This window comes from Triticum urartu, chromosome 5A (genome assembly GCF_056163025.1).
Source record: "Triticum urartu cultivar PI428250 chromosome 5A, HENAU_Tu73, whole genome shotgun sequence".
Classification (NCBI taxonomy): Eukaryota; Viridiplantae; Streptophyta; class Magnoliopsida; order Poales; family Poaceae; genus Triticum; species Triticum urartu.
The window spans coordinates 5,376,973-5,395,951 of record NC_141877.1 but is presented as its reverse complement, the minus strand read 5'-3'; the positions used below and the strand labels follow the sequence as shown (position 1 = coordinate 5,395,951).

Here is an 18,979-nt window from a genome sequence, read left to right as displayed (position 1 = left end):
GAAGAAGAGCGGCGCTACGGTGGTGGCGGCGCCAACATTTATCATGCCCGATGGCTGCTGGGGTTTGGGCACTAGCACCGGAGGCCCTTGTAATGCATTTGGTTGACAGGCAGGAGGATGGATCCAGGGAATGGCTATCTGCACTTCATGATACTCCGGACAGTGAGGCGTTTGTGCGGCTGACTGTCACTCTTTGGGCCATCTGGGGGAGCAAGGAGGAAAGCGATATACGAAGATATTTATCAATCTCCTCATAATATTGATGGGTTCATCATGAGCTACCTCTCAGAACTCCGGGCTATCAAATCCACTTGTCAACAGCCGACAGTTCCATCAATTCCTAGACCAAATAGGTGGCAGGCACCGGAGGAAGGAAGCGTTAAGATAAATGTTGACGCGGCAGTTTCGAACCATGCCAGACATGGCGCAGTAGGGGCAGTTTGCAGAAGCTCGGACGGAGCCTTTTTGGGAGCCTCAGTGATGGTAATTAAACATATTATAGATCCAACGACGCTCGAAGCGATGGCAATCAGGGAAGCTCTGGCTCTAGCAGATGATCTTTACCAGAGGCGGGTACATGTGGCATCTGACTGCAAAGTGGTGGTCGAGGACCTGAAGAGGAAGAACTCATCAGCTTATGGTGCTATTATACATGAGATCATAAACCATTCTTTAGATTTTTCTTTTTGTAAGTTTAGTCATGAGTTTAGGAGCTCGAATGTCGAAGCTCACAACGTAGCGGAGTTTGCTTATCTCTCGGGGTGGGCCGCCATGTGTGGTTGGGACACCCGAGAGATCTTCCATCCGTCCATGTAAACATTGTGACGAATTAATAAAAACTTCGCGAGGTTGTCTAAAAAAAAGTTAACAAGTGTTCATGTAAAAACGGGAGCGTGATGGGATAGGAACTAATTGCAAAGCAGAATCCGGCCAGGTTTTCAAATTGTTTCAAACTTCATTTGGAAATTATGATTCTTTTTATACAAAGAACAATGTTTGAAAATCTGATAATCTATTGAATAACTCAGATTTTTTTTTCAAATTTCCAAAAAGTAAAATAAAAACATGAACATTTTTCGACAGAAAGTATTTTGAAATTCCAAAAGATTTGATGAAAACGCGAACATTTATTGAATTTTGAGAACAAAAATTCGATAATGGGAACAACTTTCGAAAAGTGCAAACATTTTCTGAAATTCCCGACCTATTTGAAAAAATCAAATAGTTATTGAACTTTGAAGATACTCTCGGATGCTCTCTCGAGACTCTGTGCCTGTCGCTTTTGCAATCCCCTACCACTGATATATCCCTATGGATAAATACACACCTGTTGTTTTTACTTTCATTCCCAGCTGCTCTTGTTATTACAAGATGCATCAAATTATTCTCCGACTTCTTAAGAATCCCTTGTGCCACCGCCTTATAGATATTTGTTAAAGGTCATGCTCCTCCGGTGAACTTCGAGATCAATGGGCGCCACTATAACAAGGGATACTACCTAGCAGATGGCATCTATCCAAGATAGTCAACATTTCTGAAGACTATCTCAAACCCTGTGCCGGGAGGCAAGAAATCCTGCTTTGTTAAGTGTCAAGAGACTTGCAGGAAGTATGTCGAGCGTGCATTTGGTGTGCTCTAATCTCGATTTGCTGTTGTCCGGTACCCCGCTTTGACCTGGTCGAAATCTCAGATGTGGAAGGTGATGAATTGTTGTGTCATCTTGCACAACATGATCATTGAGAGCGAGCATGGCGAACCATGTTTGACACTGAACCATATTGCAGCTGTTGATCACCAGGTACTGGTAGCATGGACTGCCTTCCTCAATATGAAGCCGAAAATGCCTAGATCACAAAAACAAACGGCTAAAAATGCTAATCGTTGAGAGAGCTTGGTTTAGACTCAATTTTACTGTCCTTAATATGAAGCCCTCCTATGGGAGGATGATGTACCAGCCGACTTACTAAAACACACACAGATAAGTTCCAGATACAACCTGATGTTCGCTCTCTCCCAAGGTGACAAGGAGAGGATCGCCAGGTAGAATTATACTATGTGTTGATACTTATCTGCTTTGTGTGCGCGAGCCCTATGTGGAAGCTCTTCTGTTTGACGCTAACGAGCGTCATATAGGAGCTCGGGAGCTCCTATTTGATGCGTTTTGCGTCGAACAGCCACGCGACGCACAAGGACCCAGCGACTAGGCCGGCCCTGGATTGCCTAGTCCAGTAGCAAGAGCGCCTAAAATGAAGCGCGCAGAATCCTGCCCTGGATTTGAACTTTGGAACTCTATCTTATGTACGAGAGCAGCTAACCAACACAACAAGTGTTCATGTAAAAACACAAACATTATTTGAATTTGTGAGACAAATTTTTAATATTCTGTACAGTTTTTCACAATGGGAACGTTTTTTGAATTGTTGAACAATTTTTGAGAAGCACGAACATTTTTTGAAAATTCCCGAACATTTTTAAAAAATGTGAACATCATTTATAAACAGGGACAATTTGTAATATTCTTAACATTTTTGTAAACATGAACGTTTTTCGCATTATGAGAATTGTTTTTAGAACGGGAACAATTTTTTAAATCACGGACATATTTTGAATTTTTAGAACAAATTTCAAAAGGGAGAACAATTCTGAGAATCCCAACAAGATGAAACACGAACGTATTTTGAATACATGACCAACAATTTGAGAAAAAGAACATTTTTTGAGTTCGTGATGAAGTTTTCAATGCAAGAACAAAAACATCCAAATGTTTTCAGAAAGAAGGGAACATTTCTTGAAATTCCAAAACAAATTCTAAAAATGGAAAGAATTTTTGAATTTAGGAACAGATTTTGAAAAACACGGCCATTTTTATAAAATTTGAACTTTTTTTATGAGCGCGAACATTTTTGAAGTTTCCAAGCAATTTTTTTAGAACGAAGGCTCAAAAAGAGCCCGGCTTTGAATTAACAAAGCATCAACCGGCCAGGATTACAACGAACAAACAAAGTAAACAAAGAACAAAACAGCAAGCCGATACATGGTGCTGTGTAAAAGCTATCAGGCTACTACAAACTACTAGCAAAGATAAGGAAACTAAAGCACAAGTACATCTAGAAGTCGAAGAAGCCCTCCACAGCGAGCAAAACATCATGCAGGGCACCAGCAAAGCTTGGGGAAGAAACACACTAGTTGGAGGAGCTCCGTTGTCAGCTCCACGGACTCTGGCCGTCGATGTCGCCCTCCTCCACGGAGCTCCGAGCAATTTTCAAAACAAGAACTCCTTATCCTTAAAGAAAGGAAAATAAACTTGAAACATAAAAAAGAAACCAGATTGCACGTCCCCGCACGCATGTCAGGGAAAGGGAACCCTAATCGAGTCGATCCAAGTCCTCCTCCCTCCCATCCCACCCCCACCCAGCAATGGCCCCGGCGGCGGCGCAGGAGGAGCAGTGGTACATCCTGTACGCTGTTCCGGATGTGTCGGAAGATTTGATGAAGCCCCAGAAATTCCCCAACGCGGTCTTCACCTTCAACGAGGTTCCGCTACCTTCCCGCCTGTTCTTGGAGAGCAGCGTCGCCAGCCCCGCCGGAATCGTCGAGTACCCCTACATCGCGGCCGCCGACCGCAGCGGCCACCTTCTGCTATGCGGCTACACCTCCATCGGCCTCACCTTGTACATCTGCGATCCGTTCTTCCGCAGGACGACGGGCATCTTCCCCCACGGCGGCGGCTTCACCTGCCGCCACTGCGTGGGCCTCATCCGCGATCACGGCCGCAGGCTTCTCATGGTGGCCGATCTCATCACGTGCTTCTTCGAAGAGGTTGCCTTCTTCACGCTCTTCTGCACGGTCGACTTGCACTCGTGGGTCGAGAAGGAGCCCGACTGCTCCAAAATCTTGGATAAACAACCGTGGCGCGGTGATGGCGTTCTCACGCATCAAGGTTTGCTCTGGTGGTTCGACTTCTCCTACTGCATGCTTGCCTGCGACCCCTTCGACCATAAGCCGGTGCTTCACCAAATCAAGTTCCCGCACGTACAACATGAGCTGCCCCCTGCCCTTTGCGCCGTCCACGTTCAACGGTGACATACACCGCTGCTTGAAGGGGAGCCAAGGCAGCCTGCGGTACGTGCAGATCCATGGCCCCGCAGACGACCCCGTGGTCAGCATGTGGACGCTCTCCTCCAACAATCCGTCAGAGGCGCAATGGAAGCAGACGCACAAGGTACGGTGGGCTGAGATCTGGAACCATGAGACCTACAAAAGGACTCTCCTGCGCCGGGAGGTGATCCCCACCGTGGCGCTCGTCAACCCGATCAAGGCACACGAGGTCTACTTCTTCCTGGACAAGCACATCTTCTCTGTCAACCTGCACAACGCTAGTGTGGTGGAGTACGACAAGTTTGAAGATTTGGGGGTGCCGGACTTCTCCTCCCGCCTGGTCCATGCTTGGCAGCTTCCGCCGGAGCTCACCGAACATCATCCCTCGCCTGGTACCCATCTTGTTCGCACTCTCTCTTAACTGATTTGCAGATTTGCGTGTATATGACATTACCATGATTAGTTCTGTTCAAGTGTTAATAATTTTATTGAGCACATCTCACACCCTTTAATTTAATGCAGGGTGATATATAGCTTTGTTTTTATTTATTTATTTCAATATTTAAGGTGGCAGTTCATGTTTCCTTACTGTTGTGGTGCTCTTTGTTTGTCCATAAGCCTGTGCTGATGCAGATGGCCATTATTCTAGATACATACATACATACATACATAGATGGTTCAGAGTAAGGTTCTTCTCCAACACAGAATGCACCATATATACTTGGTGGTGGCCTGTCTTGTATATGTTGTTATTAGGCTGTTCTGACAGACTGACACTGTTTGAAGACATTTCTTGTTTACAACAGTCCATTATGCATGAAATTCACTCTATTTTTTTTCCTCTGTTACCTCTATTCCTGGCCTTCCGCTGCGATCCCTCATCTTATTGCCCCTCTGATCCCCTTCCCTTAATCCTCCAAACAGGAAGACTCAGACAACAAAACTTGCACTTTTATAGCGCAATATATAGTCTGGAACACAGTTTGGAACTTCATGTACAGACATCATCTTATTTCTAAGATTGTTGTCCAGCTTCATATGACATCTTATTTATGAGATCGTTGTCCAGCTTGATTAGATCTTTGTCTTTTTAAGTTGATATGTCTTGTAGGTGATGTTATTATGCGGTCCTTTGAAAGAAAAAAAAAACCTAGCGCATATCAGGATTCTGTGATGCCCAACTTGCACGCTGAAAATATGATACTTCAACTGCATTTCATTAGTTAATTGACCATTATATTGCTGGGATTTTAAATTTCACCAGCACTAAATATATCTTTGATTAATCTCAAAGGAACCGACATGTTGGATGCCACGGGGGTTTATTTCCTGAATCAATATGACTCAGTGGAGGATTTCCATGATGAAGTGATTGCTGCTACAAACAGGTGAACTTGTTCTTCACTCATGTGTATAGATTGTTGTTGCAGTATATGTTGCTTTGCTCTAGAAACATCCGCTTGTTGCATTATAGAAGTCTTTTTTGTTTCAGAACCTAATGAATGCGATCTTTGTTTCAATTTATTCAGGTGGTGTCCTGAATTGCATGAGATTGGTATGTAGGAGATCTACTAAACTGGTTTATTCCAATGCTTTCAGTGGGGAATGTTTTTTCATTTATTGGGTCTGCTGGCTAAAGGAATTTCAACACAAATGATTGCTATCCTGTTCATGGATCATTGTTTCATTGTGCAGGTCTTGAAGGGGATGATGATGGAGATGATGATGCCTCCGAGATGAGTGAGGATCTTGAAGGGGATGGAGATGACTCTGAGACGAGTGGGGATCTTGAAGATGACTCCGAGATCAGTGAGGACGATGTCGAAGAGGACGGAGATGACTAAAGACTGAGATGACGTAGACGATGGAGGTGATTTAGAAGTGTGCTAATCTGTTACACATGTCTGCTTTGAGTCACCCGCATCCACCCCGCGCGCGTTTCTTCACTTCAAGAAATGCTTTTACTGTGTTGCTCCTTGTCTAGTCTAGTGGTTCGGCGTTCTGGTAGCACCATGGTATGTTGCTGACTCTAGGATCGGCTTGGCTATTTTACTTGTCATAGGTTGTAGTTTTCTGTACAATGCGACAATACTATATCTGTTTCGGCGTCTCGGCTGGGTGGGGTTAGCTCCCGGTTGGCCGCCTACCCAGCTCTTTCCGTTTACGGAAATCCCTTTGATCAATGAAAAAACTGCTCTTATAAAAGACAGCAAAATCGCACTGTAGCATGTTTATGGAACCTCCCTATAAAATTTGTAATGGTCGTTTTAAAACCTGCAGTTAGTTTTCAGAGGAAGGGATGAATATTTTCAGAAATAAGAAATTTGGTCAGGTCCTTTTTGATTCAAAGGATAAAAAGATCAACAAAGCCTCCGAACAAGCTGGTGCTTAAGAGCTTAAACCCATGAGATCCTGAAATCAACTCGTCGGCTTTTGGTGATACTCTTATCCCCCTTTATGGCCTCCTCTCAAGTTTGGTCTATATTGACTTTTTTGACATTATCAACCCGCTTTAGTCGTTGATGTCGGATAGATTTCTCTTCAATTAGGGCTACACCAACTCTATTACATCCAACAACTAACTCTACACGTGTCGTCTTTTAGTTAACCATCACTCAATAATGAGGGTCGAATCTTCATCCTGTGTCGTCTTTTAGTTAACCATCACTCAATAATGAGGGTCGAATCTTCATCCTATAGAACACGACTTTTATCTTTTGGGGCACTCACTTGTTCAAGAAGCTTGGCACCACTTTGTTCATCCGGGTTTTGATTCGAACCCTCAAAAATAAAGAATCAAGGCACATATGGGAGGGGGAAGGGGTGTAGAGAAATCACTGCTCCATAATAACATCGGCCTCACAAATTCAAATCATACTCGGTGACCCTTTAATACCAAATGGAGAGAATACTATTAGTTGAAAAATAGTAAAACTAAGCCACCCACGGCCTCCCGCAGTAACTTGAGCTTGCTACCTGCCTTTTCTTCAGATGGCATGTGGACATCTTTTCCCCTCTCGCTAGGGCTCCTTTCCTCTCGCGCAACCTAGGCCGCCGTTGAGACCAAGTTTCGATCGGATCATCTCGCTGCCTTCCCCTTCCCTCTCTGGCTGCGATCGGGCTGATCAAGGGGCTACCTTGTGTGGCTACCCGGCCTTGTCGCACAGTTAGGGTTAGGGTTCTCGGCGGCTGGTTTCATCTAGGGTTCAGATGGCGAGCGGTGCAGCGGCAGTTGAGGACTTGGAGGACAAGGAAATAGCGAGTTTAATGGAGGAACTTGGGATTGTTGATGAGGAGTTCGATGACCTGGTCTACGAGGACGAGGTGGAGGAGAACGCCCCAGATCCTCGTTCGCTCGCAATTGGCAAGGTACATACTACTCATGAATATGGGGACTACTGGTTCTACAAGAACATGAGGAGTGCATGGGATCTTGTGCAGACTGTTAAGTTTCATTCGTTGGGTAATAATCTCTACACGATGCAATCTACTTGCTTGGGAGATTGGAATAAGGTGATGGAAGGAGGGCCATGGGAGTTCCGTGGACAAACAGTCTTGCTTGCCCCGTATGACGGATTCACTAAGCCGTCGACCATTGATCTAAACACGTTTAAGATCTGGATTCAAATCCATGACCTTCCAGATGGCTATGAAAAACTTGTGAAACCACTAGCAGAGGAAGTGGGAGTTTTCTATGCGGAGGACAAGGACTTGGGTGATTTTGCTGGAAATTTCTATAGAGCCCGTGTTATTCTTGATGTGAGGAACCCACTGAAGAATCATGTGTCCATTGTGAGGAAGAAAAAGAGACAGATCTTCAAGGTGAAGTATGAATGACTCCCGGACTGGTGTGCAGTCTGCGGTATGATCGGCCATCTCCATAATGCGCATGGGGACGGTGTTCATGCTGCGTCAAAGCTTATTTTTAAGGAGCTGCGCGCATCCTGGAGCGGACGTGCTAGTGGCAGAACTACTACACAAACTCAGGATGGTATGCCTCTTGCTGATCCTAATGCTAACACAACGGCCCTAGTGGCTATGGAAGTGGATAACAAGTCTGGTCCAGTAGCGAATCTTGTGGAGACGGATAACAGCAGGAAGAGAGACAATACAGAGAAGCTTGCTCAGGCCAGTGCAAATGCCGAGAGTAATCCGGCGGGTGTTGTTGCTGCTATACCCCCAAGCCCATCCGGCAAACAAGACCCCAAGAGGGTGAGAACTGGTGCAAACTCTGTTCTAGTAGCAAATACCAAAACAAAGAATCTGAACATATCGGCAGGCTCCTCGGAGGGGCACCGCCGGGATCAATGAATCTCATAAGTTGGAACTGCCGGGGGGGGGGGGGGGGGGGGGACTCTCGGACAGTTCGTGAAGTTGCGACGCTCTCGCAGTCGCATTCCCCCATGTTGGTTTTTCTTTGCAAGACTAGACAAAAAGCTACAAAGATGAGGAGGCTTCGGGGCCGCCTTGGTCTGAAGGGTTTTGATGGAGTTGATAGCATTGGCTTGAGTGGTGGCTTGGCACTCTATTGGCATGAATCCTGTTTGGTAGATGTCCTGGACAAGGATGATCGGTACATTGATGCTCTGGTGAAGACTCAACCGGACGCAGTACAGTGGAGAGTGACGTTTGTTTATGGTGAACCGTGTGTCGAAAATCGCCAGTTCATGTGGGCTAAGCTTCAGGGTCTCAAGAGTGTGTGTGATTCGCCATGGCTGGTTATTGGGGACTTCAACGAGGCTCTCTGGGATTTTGAACACCTGTCTGCTACCCCTAGATCGGAACAACAAATGGTCGCTTTCCGTGATACGCTTGAAGTATGTGGGCTGGTTGATCTAGGTTTCATGGGTATCCCGTTTACATACGATAATCTGCGAGCTGGTACAAATAATGTCAAGGTCCGCCTTGATAGAGCTACAGCCACTAATGAATGGCGTAATCTTTTTCCATTCTATTCTGTGCAACATGTGGTTTCGCCTTGTTCAGACCATGTTGCTCTGGTCTTGAAGGGCGCACCGGATCAGGGCCCTCATGTGCCTAAGTCGAGACGCTATGAAGTCTTTTGGGAAAGAGATTCATCCCTGTCGGAAGTGATTAAGGAGGCATGGGAATCTGTAGGGCATGTGGACAGTCTGGACAGCCTCCAAAATGCATTATACAAGACTCTAGCTACTCTAAATGCTTGGGGCAATAAGAAATTTGGCAATATATCTCGGGAATTAGCTAAGTCCAGATCACAGTTGGAGGAACTTATGTCCATGAACGCAGACAGGCAGGAGATCAGGAATATAACTGACAAAATGAATGAGTTGTTGTACCAGGAGGAGATGATGTGGTTACAACGGTCTAGAATTACATGGCTTAAGGAAGGGGACCGAAATACGAAGTACTTTCAGAGTAAGGCTGTGTGGCGCGCTCGCAAGAATAAAATCCGTGAGTTGACAGATAGTATGGGTGTGGTGCATTCAAGTTTTGATGAGATGGCCAATCTTGCAAATGATTATTTTCATGGTATCTTTTCTGCTAATCCGTCGCTTGATGCAACATGGGTGCTTGATCTGTTAGAAGCAAAAGTAACAGAACAGGATAATATTCGTCTGTGTGCTCCCTTTGGTGATAAGGAGATTTCCGATGCCATGTTTCAGGTTGGCCCTCTAAAGGCTCTGGGGCCTGACGGGTTGCCGGCGAGGTTTTTTCAGCGTAACTGGGATGTTTTACAGCTCAGTGTGATTGCAGCGGTAAAAGGCTTCTTTGCTACAGGAGTGATACCTGAGGGGGTAAATTCCACATCCATTGTTCTTATTCCAAAAATTGCTAACCCAACCCGTATATCTCATTATAGGCCAATTAGTCTCTGCAATGTTATTTATAATGTCATCTCCAAATGCATGGTGAATCGTTTGAGGCCACTTCTGGACGGTATTGTCTCCCAAGAGCAGAATGCTTTTATCCCAGGCCGTATGATCACTGACAATGCTCTTGTGGCGTTTGAGTGTATTCACCACATTAAGCAAGAAAAGGACCTCACGAAGAGCTTTTGTGCTTATAAGCTTGATCTCTCAAAGGCGTATGACAGGGTGGATTGGAAGTTCTTGAAGCAAGTGATGCAAAAGCTGGGTTTCTCTCAACGATGGGTGGACTGGATAATGACGTGTGTCACATCGGTGAGATATTCTGTGAAACTTAATGGAACCCTCTTGGATTCATTTGCACCGACGCATGGGCTTCGGCAGGGCGATCCACTTTCTCCCTTCTTATTCCTGTTTATAGCTGATGGACTTTCTGCAATACTGAAGCATTATGTCTCTACTGGTGATATTACTCCTGTTAAGGTATGTAGAAGAGCTCCGGGTGTTTCACATCTTTTGTTTGCTGATGATACTATGCTCTTCTTCGAAGCAAACCGTGCACAGGCTGAAAAAGTGAAGCTAGCTTTGGATCAGTATGGTAAGGCAACGGGGCAGTGCTTGAACTTTGATAAATGCTTGATTATGTTCGGCGAAGCCTGCCCTTTTGCTGTTCAGGAGGAGGTCAGAGACGTTCTTCACGTCACTAGCTTGGTTTTTGAGGAAAAGTACCTTGGGCTTCCAACGCCGGATGGGCGTATGTCCAAGGGAAAGTTTCAAAACCTCGAGATGAGCTTGACAAAGAGACTGATCCAATGGGGGGATGGGCTCCTAGGCCAGCCTGGGAGGGAGGTATTGATCAAATCTGTAGCCCAGGCCCTCCCCACATATATGATGGGAGTCTTCAAACTACCTTTTTCGGTGTGCGATGAACTCACAAGGATGGTGCGAGCATATTATTGGGGAGCAGAAAAGGGCAAGAGGAAAGTGCACTGGAGAGCTTGGGATGATCTGATGCAACCAAAGTGCAAAGGAGGGGTTGGTTTCAAAGATTTCAGAATTTTCAATCAAGCCTTATTAGCAAGGCAGGCTTGGAGACTGATTTCCAAGCCTAATAGTCTATGTGCTCAAATTCTAAAAGCGAGATACTACCCGGACGGTAATCTTGTGGACATGGTTTTCACGGGTAACGCTTCGTCCTCCTGGCAAGCAATTAGTTATGGTCTTGAACTCTTGAAGAAAGGTCTGGTTTGGAGAGTTGGGAATGGAAGGAGTATTCGTGTATGGCGTGACAATTGGATCCCTAGACCATACTCCTACAAACCTATTTCTACAAGAGGAAGATGCAGGTATCACTTTGTCTCGGATTTGCTTAATGATAACGGTTCCTGGAAGACCGATTTACTGCAGCAATTTTTTGTGCCCGCGGATGTGTTTGAAATCTTAAAGATTAGGGCCTCGCCGAGATTGGAGGAGGATACCTTGGCTTGGGGTCCAGGAAAATTTGGCTTATTCTCTGTTAAAAGTGCATATCAATTCGGCTTTGAGGAGGCCTTCAGGGACAGCGCCACGGGTTCTAGCTCGAGGCCGGATGGACGTCGTGATTGTTGGAAACTCATTTGGTCCGCCGATGTTCCTCCCTCAGTTCGTAACTTTGCATGGCGAGCTGCTACTGAATCACTTCCTACGTGGAATAATAAGCACAAAAGAGGGCTTGAGGTTAATGACCTGTGTCTGGTATGTTCTGTGGAAACTGAGGACTCATTTCATGCTCTTTGTCGCTGTACATTATCATGTGTGCTCTATGATATCATGTCGGAAGTCTGGCCTTTACCAAACCTATCTTCCTTCCAGTCCTCCGGTCATGAATGGCTGCTGCAAATGCTCTCTAAATTGCAGGACATTGAACGGTCCATGCTGCTAATGACTATGTGGAGGGCGTGGCATATACGCAACGAGATTGTTCACAACAAAGCCCCGCCACCCATGAAAGTTTCACGCAGATTTTTACGAGCTACCTGGACTCTATCATTGGCATAAAGTCTAATCTTGCCGCTGAATCGTCTAAAGGAAAATCCCTGATATTATATGGAGCAACTCGGCCTCTTATGGACAAAAGTGCAGACCCCAAGTGGGCTGCTCCTAGCGTTGGATTTGTCAAGTTAAACACTGACAGTTCCTTCGCTGAGGATGGCTCGGCTGGTGCAGGTATGGTGTTAAGGGATGAGAGGGGTGCCATCATCTTCTCTTCCTGTAGGCAATTGTTTCACTGTCGGGACGCACTCGAAGCTGAGCTATGTGCATGCATGAAAGGTTTATCATTTTCTATCCAGAGAAGCGACTTGCCTGTGCAGGTTGAGATGGACTCCCTAATGGCAGTAAAATTGATTCAAGCTTCAGATATTGATAGATCGGTCTACTCGTCCATCATCAAGGAGATTAGATATCTTTTGTCCCTTCGTGATTTTTATATTACTCATGTTAATCGTAGCCAAAATAAAGTTAGTGATAGTTTGGCATATTTTGCTCGTAGCGAGGGTAGAACCATGACTTGGCTTGGTTCGGGACCTCCAGATGCTTTGGAGTTGGCAGCGATGAATTGTAAGGACTTGATGCTTTGAGTAATACAAATTTCTACCTGCAAAAAAAAAAGAAGCTCTCTAGTAGTCCGATCACACTTGTCAACAGTCCAAGCCTCCCGACTGTCTCGACAGGCGCCTTATGCACCAGCTAGGAGACTGGCACCCACTAAGCTACAACACTGGGTAGGAACATTAACCATTAACAGTGTAGTCCCCTCGTCAGGCACAGTTGGTTTGTTGCTAAAATGGTTGACCGGTCAACTGTTGTCTTTTCGAGAAAATAAAAAAAATATTTAAAAAAATTCACAAAAAATTGAAAAACATTGCGAATTTAAAACATTTCATGGATTTTGAAAAAGGGTAACACACTAAAATTGAATTTGATAAAAAGTTCATAATTTTTTTAAAAAAGTTCATTGGTTTTCAAAAAAAAGTTCATCAATTTTGAAAAAAATGTACAAAATTGAAAAAAGTTCATAATCTTGAAAAATGTTCATCGATTTTGAAAAAAGTTCAAGGATTTTGATAAAAAGTTCATCAATTTTGAAGAAAAGTTTGTGAATTGAAAATGTCATCAATTTTGAAACAAAATCGTGCATTTAAGAAAAACAAAAAATAAAATATGAAAAGGAAAAAGAAACATAAAAAGTAAAAAAATAAAGAAACAAGAAAAAATAAAAAGGAAGAAAAGCCAATTAAGAATGGTCTGTAACCTGTCCAGCGAAATGGAAAAAACTGGGTTGGGAAGCTACTAGGGGCTTTCTGCGAACTAAAAAAAATTAAGAAGGAACAAGCGCTAAGTTGTCATAGTGGTTAATGTGGTTTATACTCAACGAAGAGATCACGATTTCGAGTTAGGGCAAGCACACCTTTTCTGTAGTTTAAACAGAAAAAAGCAAATGGATCGGCCCAACGCGGAGGGGGGGGGGGGGGGGCGTGTGCCCGTTTGCAAAATGCAAAATAACGAGTGCTAAACGCGCCAAATAGGAAATGCCGACAGTCTCACTTCTGGCTTCCGCCCATTTTTTTTGCAAGTCACACACGCACCCTGCTCGGCGCACCACGACTAGGCTGCTGCTCCGCAGGTGGATCTCGTTGAAAGATCAAAGGTGTCCAAAGGCCCGACAAGATGAATTTGTCAGCCCGTTCCATTCGTTTACTGTATCTCCATCCCTGCTTTTTTTTAATACTTGACTCCTTTTATAAAGAACTTTCCACTTTTATGATACACCAAAGCGCTAAATTTAGGGTTTGAGCTCTGGTGGATTGGGCGTACCAATGCCCTCCCGACTAACATAGCCATGTCTAAACTAAATATTACTTGGTTTAACTAAATACTTGTGTGAGGTCTAGAGTGATGATGTACTAAGCAAGGGATAGCCCGGCTCCGTGTTAGAACTGTTGGGGAACGTTGCAGAAAACAAAAAATTTCCTACGGTTTCACCAAGATCCATCTATGAGTTCATCTAGCAACGAGTGATCGGATTGCATCTACATACATTTGTAGATCACGCGCGGAAGCGTTCAAAGAACGGGGATGAGGAAGTCGTACTCGACGTGATCCAAATCACGGAGATCCTAGCGCCGAACGGACGGCACCTCCGCGTTCAACACACGTACGGTCAGCGTGACGTCTCCTCCTTCTTGATCTAGCAAGGGGGAAGGAGAGGTTGAGGAAGATGGCTCCAGCAGCAGCACGACGGCGTGGTGGTGGTGGAGCAGCAGTACTCCGGCAGGGCTTCGCCAAGCTCGTGACGGAGGAGGAGATGTGTTGGGGAGGGGAGGGGCTGCGCCTTGGATGTGCTCTGCAGCCCTCCCCTCACCCCTCTATTTATAGGGGAAGGGGGAAGGGGGCCGGCCCCCTCTAGATGAGATCTAGAGGGGGGCGGCGGCCAAGGGGAGGGGGGCTTGCCCCCCAAGCAAGGGGGCGCCCCCCTTAGGGTTTCCCCCAACCCTAGGCGCATGGGCCCTAGGGAGAGTGGCGCCCCAGCCCACTTTGGGCTGGATCCCTTCCTCATACAGCCCATAAGGCCCTCCGGGAGAGGTGGCCCCTCCCGGTGGACCCCCGGAACCCCTCCGGTGGCCCCGGTACAATACCGATATGCCCCCGAACCTTTCCGGCGACCGTATGACAACTTCCCATATATAATTCTTTACCTCCGGATTATTCCAGAACTCCTCGTGACGTCCAGGATCTCATCCGGGACTCCGAAAAACTTTCGGATTACTGCATACTCATATCTATATAACCCTAGCGTCACCGAACCTTAAGTGTGTAGACACTACGGGTTCGGGAGACAAGCAGACATGACCGAGACGACTCTCTGGTCAATAACCAACAGCGGGATCTGGATACCCATGTTGGCTCCCACATGCTCCTCGATGATCCCATCGGATGAACCACGATGTCGAGGACCTAATCAATCCCGTACTCAATTCCCTTTGTCAATCGGTACGTTACTTGCCCGAGACTCGATCGTCGGTATCCCAATACCTTGTTCAGTCTCGTTACCGGCAAGTCACTTTACTCGTACCGTAATGCATGATCCCGTGATCAACCACTTGATCACATTGAGCTCATTATGATGATGCATTACCGAGTGGGCCCAGAGATACCTCTCCGTCATACGGAGTGACAAATCCCAGTCTCGATTCGTGCCAACCCAACAGACACTTTCGGAGATACCTGTAATGTACCTTTATAGTCACCCAGTTACGTTGTGACGTTTGGCACACCCAAGGCACCCCTACGGTATCCGGGAGTTGCACAATCTCATGGTCTAAGGAAATGATACTTGACATCCAGAAAAGCTACAGCAAACGAACTACACGATCTTTGTGCTATGCTTAGGTTTGGGTCTTGTCCATCACATCATTCTCCTAATGATGTGATCCCGTTATCAATGACATCCCCATGTCCATAGCCAGGAAACCATGACTATCTGTTGATCAACGAGCTAGTTAACTAGAGGCTCACTAGGGACACATTATGGTCTATGTATTCACACATGTATTACGATTTCCGGACAATACAATTATAGCATGAATAATAGACAATTATCATGAACAAGGAAATATAATAATCATTTTATTATTGCCTCTAGGGCATATTTCCAACAAGAACTAACTTTGCAAGATTGTATTCCCTCCATATCAAAATATAAGACATTTTAGTAGGATAGTTTAGCCTACAAAAATGAGTACGGCGTTTTGATTCTCGGCCTCCATGGAGGCCATATTTTGGAAAATTTGAAATTTGAAATTATCAATTTCAAAAAATCTGAAAAAATCTGCAAAAGTAAACAAGGGTGTGAGTTGTATGTGTGTAAAATTTCAGGATCAAATACATTGAAATGCCACCTATACAAAAAAGAAAAATTCATGGTCTGGGAGGATGAATAGTATCATGTGTTAAAAAGTCTCAGATTTTTTTTTTGCACAACCTTCATTTCAACATATTTCGTCCTGAATATTTACACACTTGTGCATTATGCCTTCATGTATGTCTCTATTTTTTAGAATATTTTAAATGTAAAAATATGAATTTTCATGAATTTTGAATTTTGCATTGGAAGGCCTGCATGGAGCTCGGCCTCCAAAAGCAATTTCCGTACAAAAACGTCTTATATTTCGGTACAGAGGTAGTAATAAACTCTAGCATATCTAATTAATATACACCATTTTTTTAAATGCCACCCTGATTGAGATGTGTTGTTTTTTGTCTTGTATTTAGATTTTAGAACCATGTGGTTCAGGCCTAGTGGTTTGTTCTAGATTTAATTTTTCTGTGAAACTAGATTTGTCATCTTGTGCAAGTTGTTAGATTGATGATTATGATGATGCTTGTGCACAAGATACATGAAGTGGTTGGTGCATATCATTCTTGTTAACATGTCAGGAAATACAATGGAGTTATTTTAAGCTATTTGTTAAACTAACAATGGTATCCTCATGGCAAACTCATAGTAATTTAATTGGATGGCTCGTTTCATTCTCTTATCTTGCTTGTTTAAGGCTTGAACGGCTCCATATATTGTTATTTTGTTAGAAGGAAGGCAAATCTGTACAAAAACCGCCACCAAGAACATACACGACTAATCACACAAACTATTATTGGGTGTATGTGAACATTGCTATCTTGATTAACACAGGCATACTGAAATGTTTGCTATAGACACCTCGCACAGGCACATGCTGAAATTTTATTCATATATTATTCCATGACCACTTCTATTTGTCACATGCAGTGGTATGTGACAGTTTATTAGCTAGTCACAAATGGAAGCTACATCACCAGTAATAGCCAATAGTGCCGGGGATGTTGCAGGGAGGGCCCTGGTTGCACCTGGGCGGCAGGTTCTTGGCTTCTTGTATCACTTTGCTTGCCCGATCACGCTGAAATCCGAAGATGCCACTGAGGTCGCCTTGGATTGACCCCTGGATGATGTTGCAGCGGCATTGCGGTGGCATTTGGCCGAGCTGACTGCAACACTCCCCAAGGAGCTCTAGACAACCTCCCTTCCACCATTTCCACCAACGCCAGGTGACCGGGAAATCCTTCATCGTTGAGCATCGATCTAGCAGGTAATTCCTGCATGAATTTAGCTTTGTCTCTAGAGGGCATTGTTGAGCACCACCCCCGCCAGCAACATCGTAACTGCCAACAATTTCGCTATATTGCGCAAAGGCGGTGCTCGCTACCAGAGCAAGCAGGCCTATGAGGAAGAGGGCCTTCATGTTGTCAGTGTGTTTTCGTGCAGGTGGAGATGAATAGATGAGATGAGGCCACACCTTTATTTATAAATGAGGTGGCACGATTTCTGTGTGCAGTTGTGTGTTGCTTCAGCTAATGCTTAAAAGATTAGTTGGATACCAATCAAAGTTACTTTGGAAGCACACAAAACTGGTGGAAGTTGTTGAGATATGTGATGTTCCGTGTACTGAATCCGACCTTTTCTCAAAATAAACCATAAGTTGTTGTTGTACCAGAGCTTTAGACTTACGCTTTAGTGAAACTGAACTTGTAGTGTTGTGCAGGTTGTTCAAGAAGGATCAAGAGGAAATTAGCTATTGTATTTTTCTAGGTAGTAGTATATGATAAGTAATGCATCTATATATCGTCATCTTTCTAGCCACTGCTTTTTTGTCCAGTATCTAGAACCGTGTGCCCCCGCAAAAAAAAATCTAGAACCGTGTGGTATTGAGATACATGTCACTTCCTGTACTGTACATGTATGTGCAACTTTGTGAAGATAGACCTTATCTAATGATGTGTGAACCTTCTCTCTCTCTCTGGTTTTGTACGTACCAAGAAAGTCACATGGTTCATATTGTTATTCTTTTGCGAAACTGAACTTGTAGGGTTGTGCAGGTTGTTCAAGATGGATCCCAAATTGTACCAAATTTGTTAGAGACTGTATTTTACAAACTAGTAGTACACGACAACTCGACAAGTAATGATTTATCAAGACATCATCTTCTTATCCATCGTTTGCTTTTAAGTTTTGTATTGTCTCTGGAATCATGTCGTTCATGTCAAATGTTTCTAAATGATTTTCATTATTCTCCAAAATAGTATTTGTCTCCAAGGAAGTATTTTTTTAACAAGGTGTCTGAGGATCTAGATGCATCGGAGGGGGTAAATAGGCATTTCAAACAACACGGGTTAGGATTAACCTTAGAACAGAGCTCACCTCCCCATGTACAGTGCCATAAAAGGATTTTGATTCTGGCCTAGAAAGTGCAGTGAGTCATATTAGATAGCCATCTTTTCTAATTATTATCCCTTGGTTTATCGAAGATTGAGATTTGGCACATGATCAAGCTTCTTCTAATCCTTCATGTTTCCCCGGAAACAATGATCTTTGAGCCAATAAATGAACACACATACAAAAAAAATCAAGATGAGTAATAATCAATATGGAAATAAGCCTAGGGTGGAGGCTCATTTGCAGTTGCACACAGTCATGCAGATCATAGGATAAACAGGAAATGCAAGTATGACACAAATTTAATTGTTCTACTAAATAACTAGCTAGTGGGAAATGGGTCAAGGAACATTGAGGCTGAGACTCGTGAAACCATAGGATCTTTGTCCAACCTAGTGTCCATAAAAACACGAGGTGACCTAGGTTCTTAAGACCCGAACCAAACCAATGTTTGACTTCTTCGTAATAATGTCGCTACCCCTAAAGGAATTGCTCTGGTTACACTACTTGACCTTACTATCAATGGCTTTGGAGTTAATTTGCATGTGCCTCCTTGTCAAAAAATGCATTCGTCACATGAGATCTTGGTAGGATAAACTAAAAGTATAGCAAACATAATAGTTCATTTGAGAAGACACAACAACCACCAAGGAGACACATTGAAGGATCAAGATGGTTGACTAGAGGGGGCTGAATAGGTGACTACACATTCCACATTTTTTATTTAGTAATTTAGGGGATTTCA

The 18,979-nt window shown here is 44.3% G+C and overlaps 1 protein-coding gene across 1 annotated transcript; it reads left to right on the top strand.

Annotated features, from left to right (window-relative positions):
* Positions 1 to 3,504: 3,504 nt before the first annotated feature.
* LOC147967358 (uncharacterized) lies at positions 3,505 to 5,942 on the top strand. Its single transcript, XM_087522456.1, has 4 exons — positions 3,505 to 4,490; positions 5,393 to 5,486; positions 5,628 to 5,653; positions 5,794 to 5,942. Exons 1-4 carry the CDS (start codon positions 3,920 to 3,922, stop codon positions 5,940 to 5,942), a joined length of 840 nt encoding a protein of 279 aa, XP_087378582.1. The 5' UTR covers positions 3,505 to 3,919.
* The last annotated feature ends 13,037 nt before the right edge of the window (positions 5,943 to 18,979 follow it).

Excerpts from the sequence above, each read along its gene's own strand:
- LOC147967358 (XM_087522456.1), top strand. The coding sequence starts at position 3,920 with ATGGCGTTCTCACGCATCAAGGTTTGCTCTGGTGGTTCGACTTCTCCT. Across the intron at positions 4,491-5,392 it reads CGAACATCATCCCTCGCCTG|GAACCGACATGTTGGATGCC; the intron begins GTACCCATCTTG and ends TTAATCTCAAAG. Across the intron at positions 5,654-5,793 it reads TCCTGAATTGCATGAGATTG|GTCTTGAAGGGGATGATGAT; the intron begins GTATGTAGGAGA and ends TTCATTGTGCAG.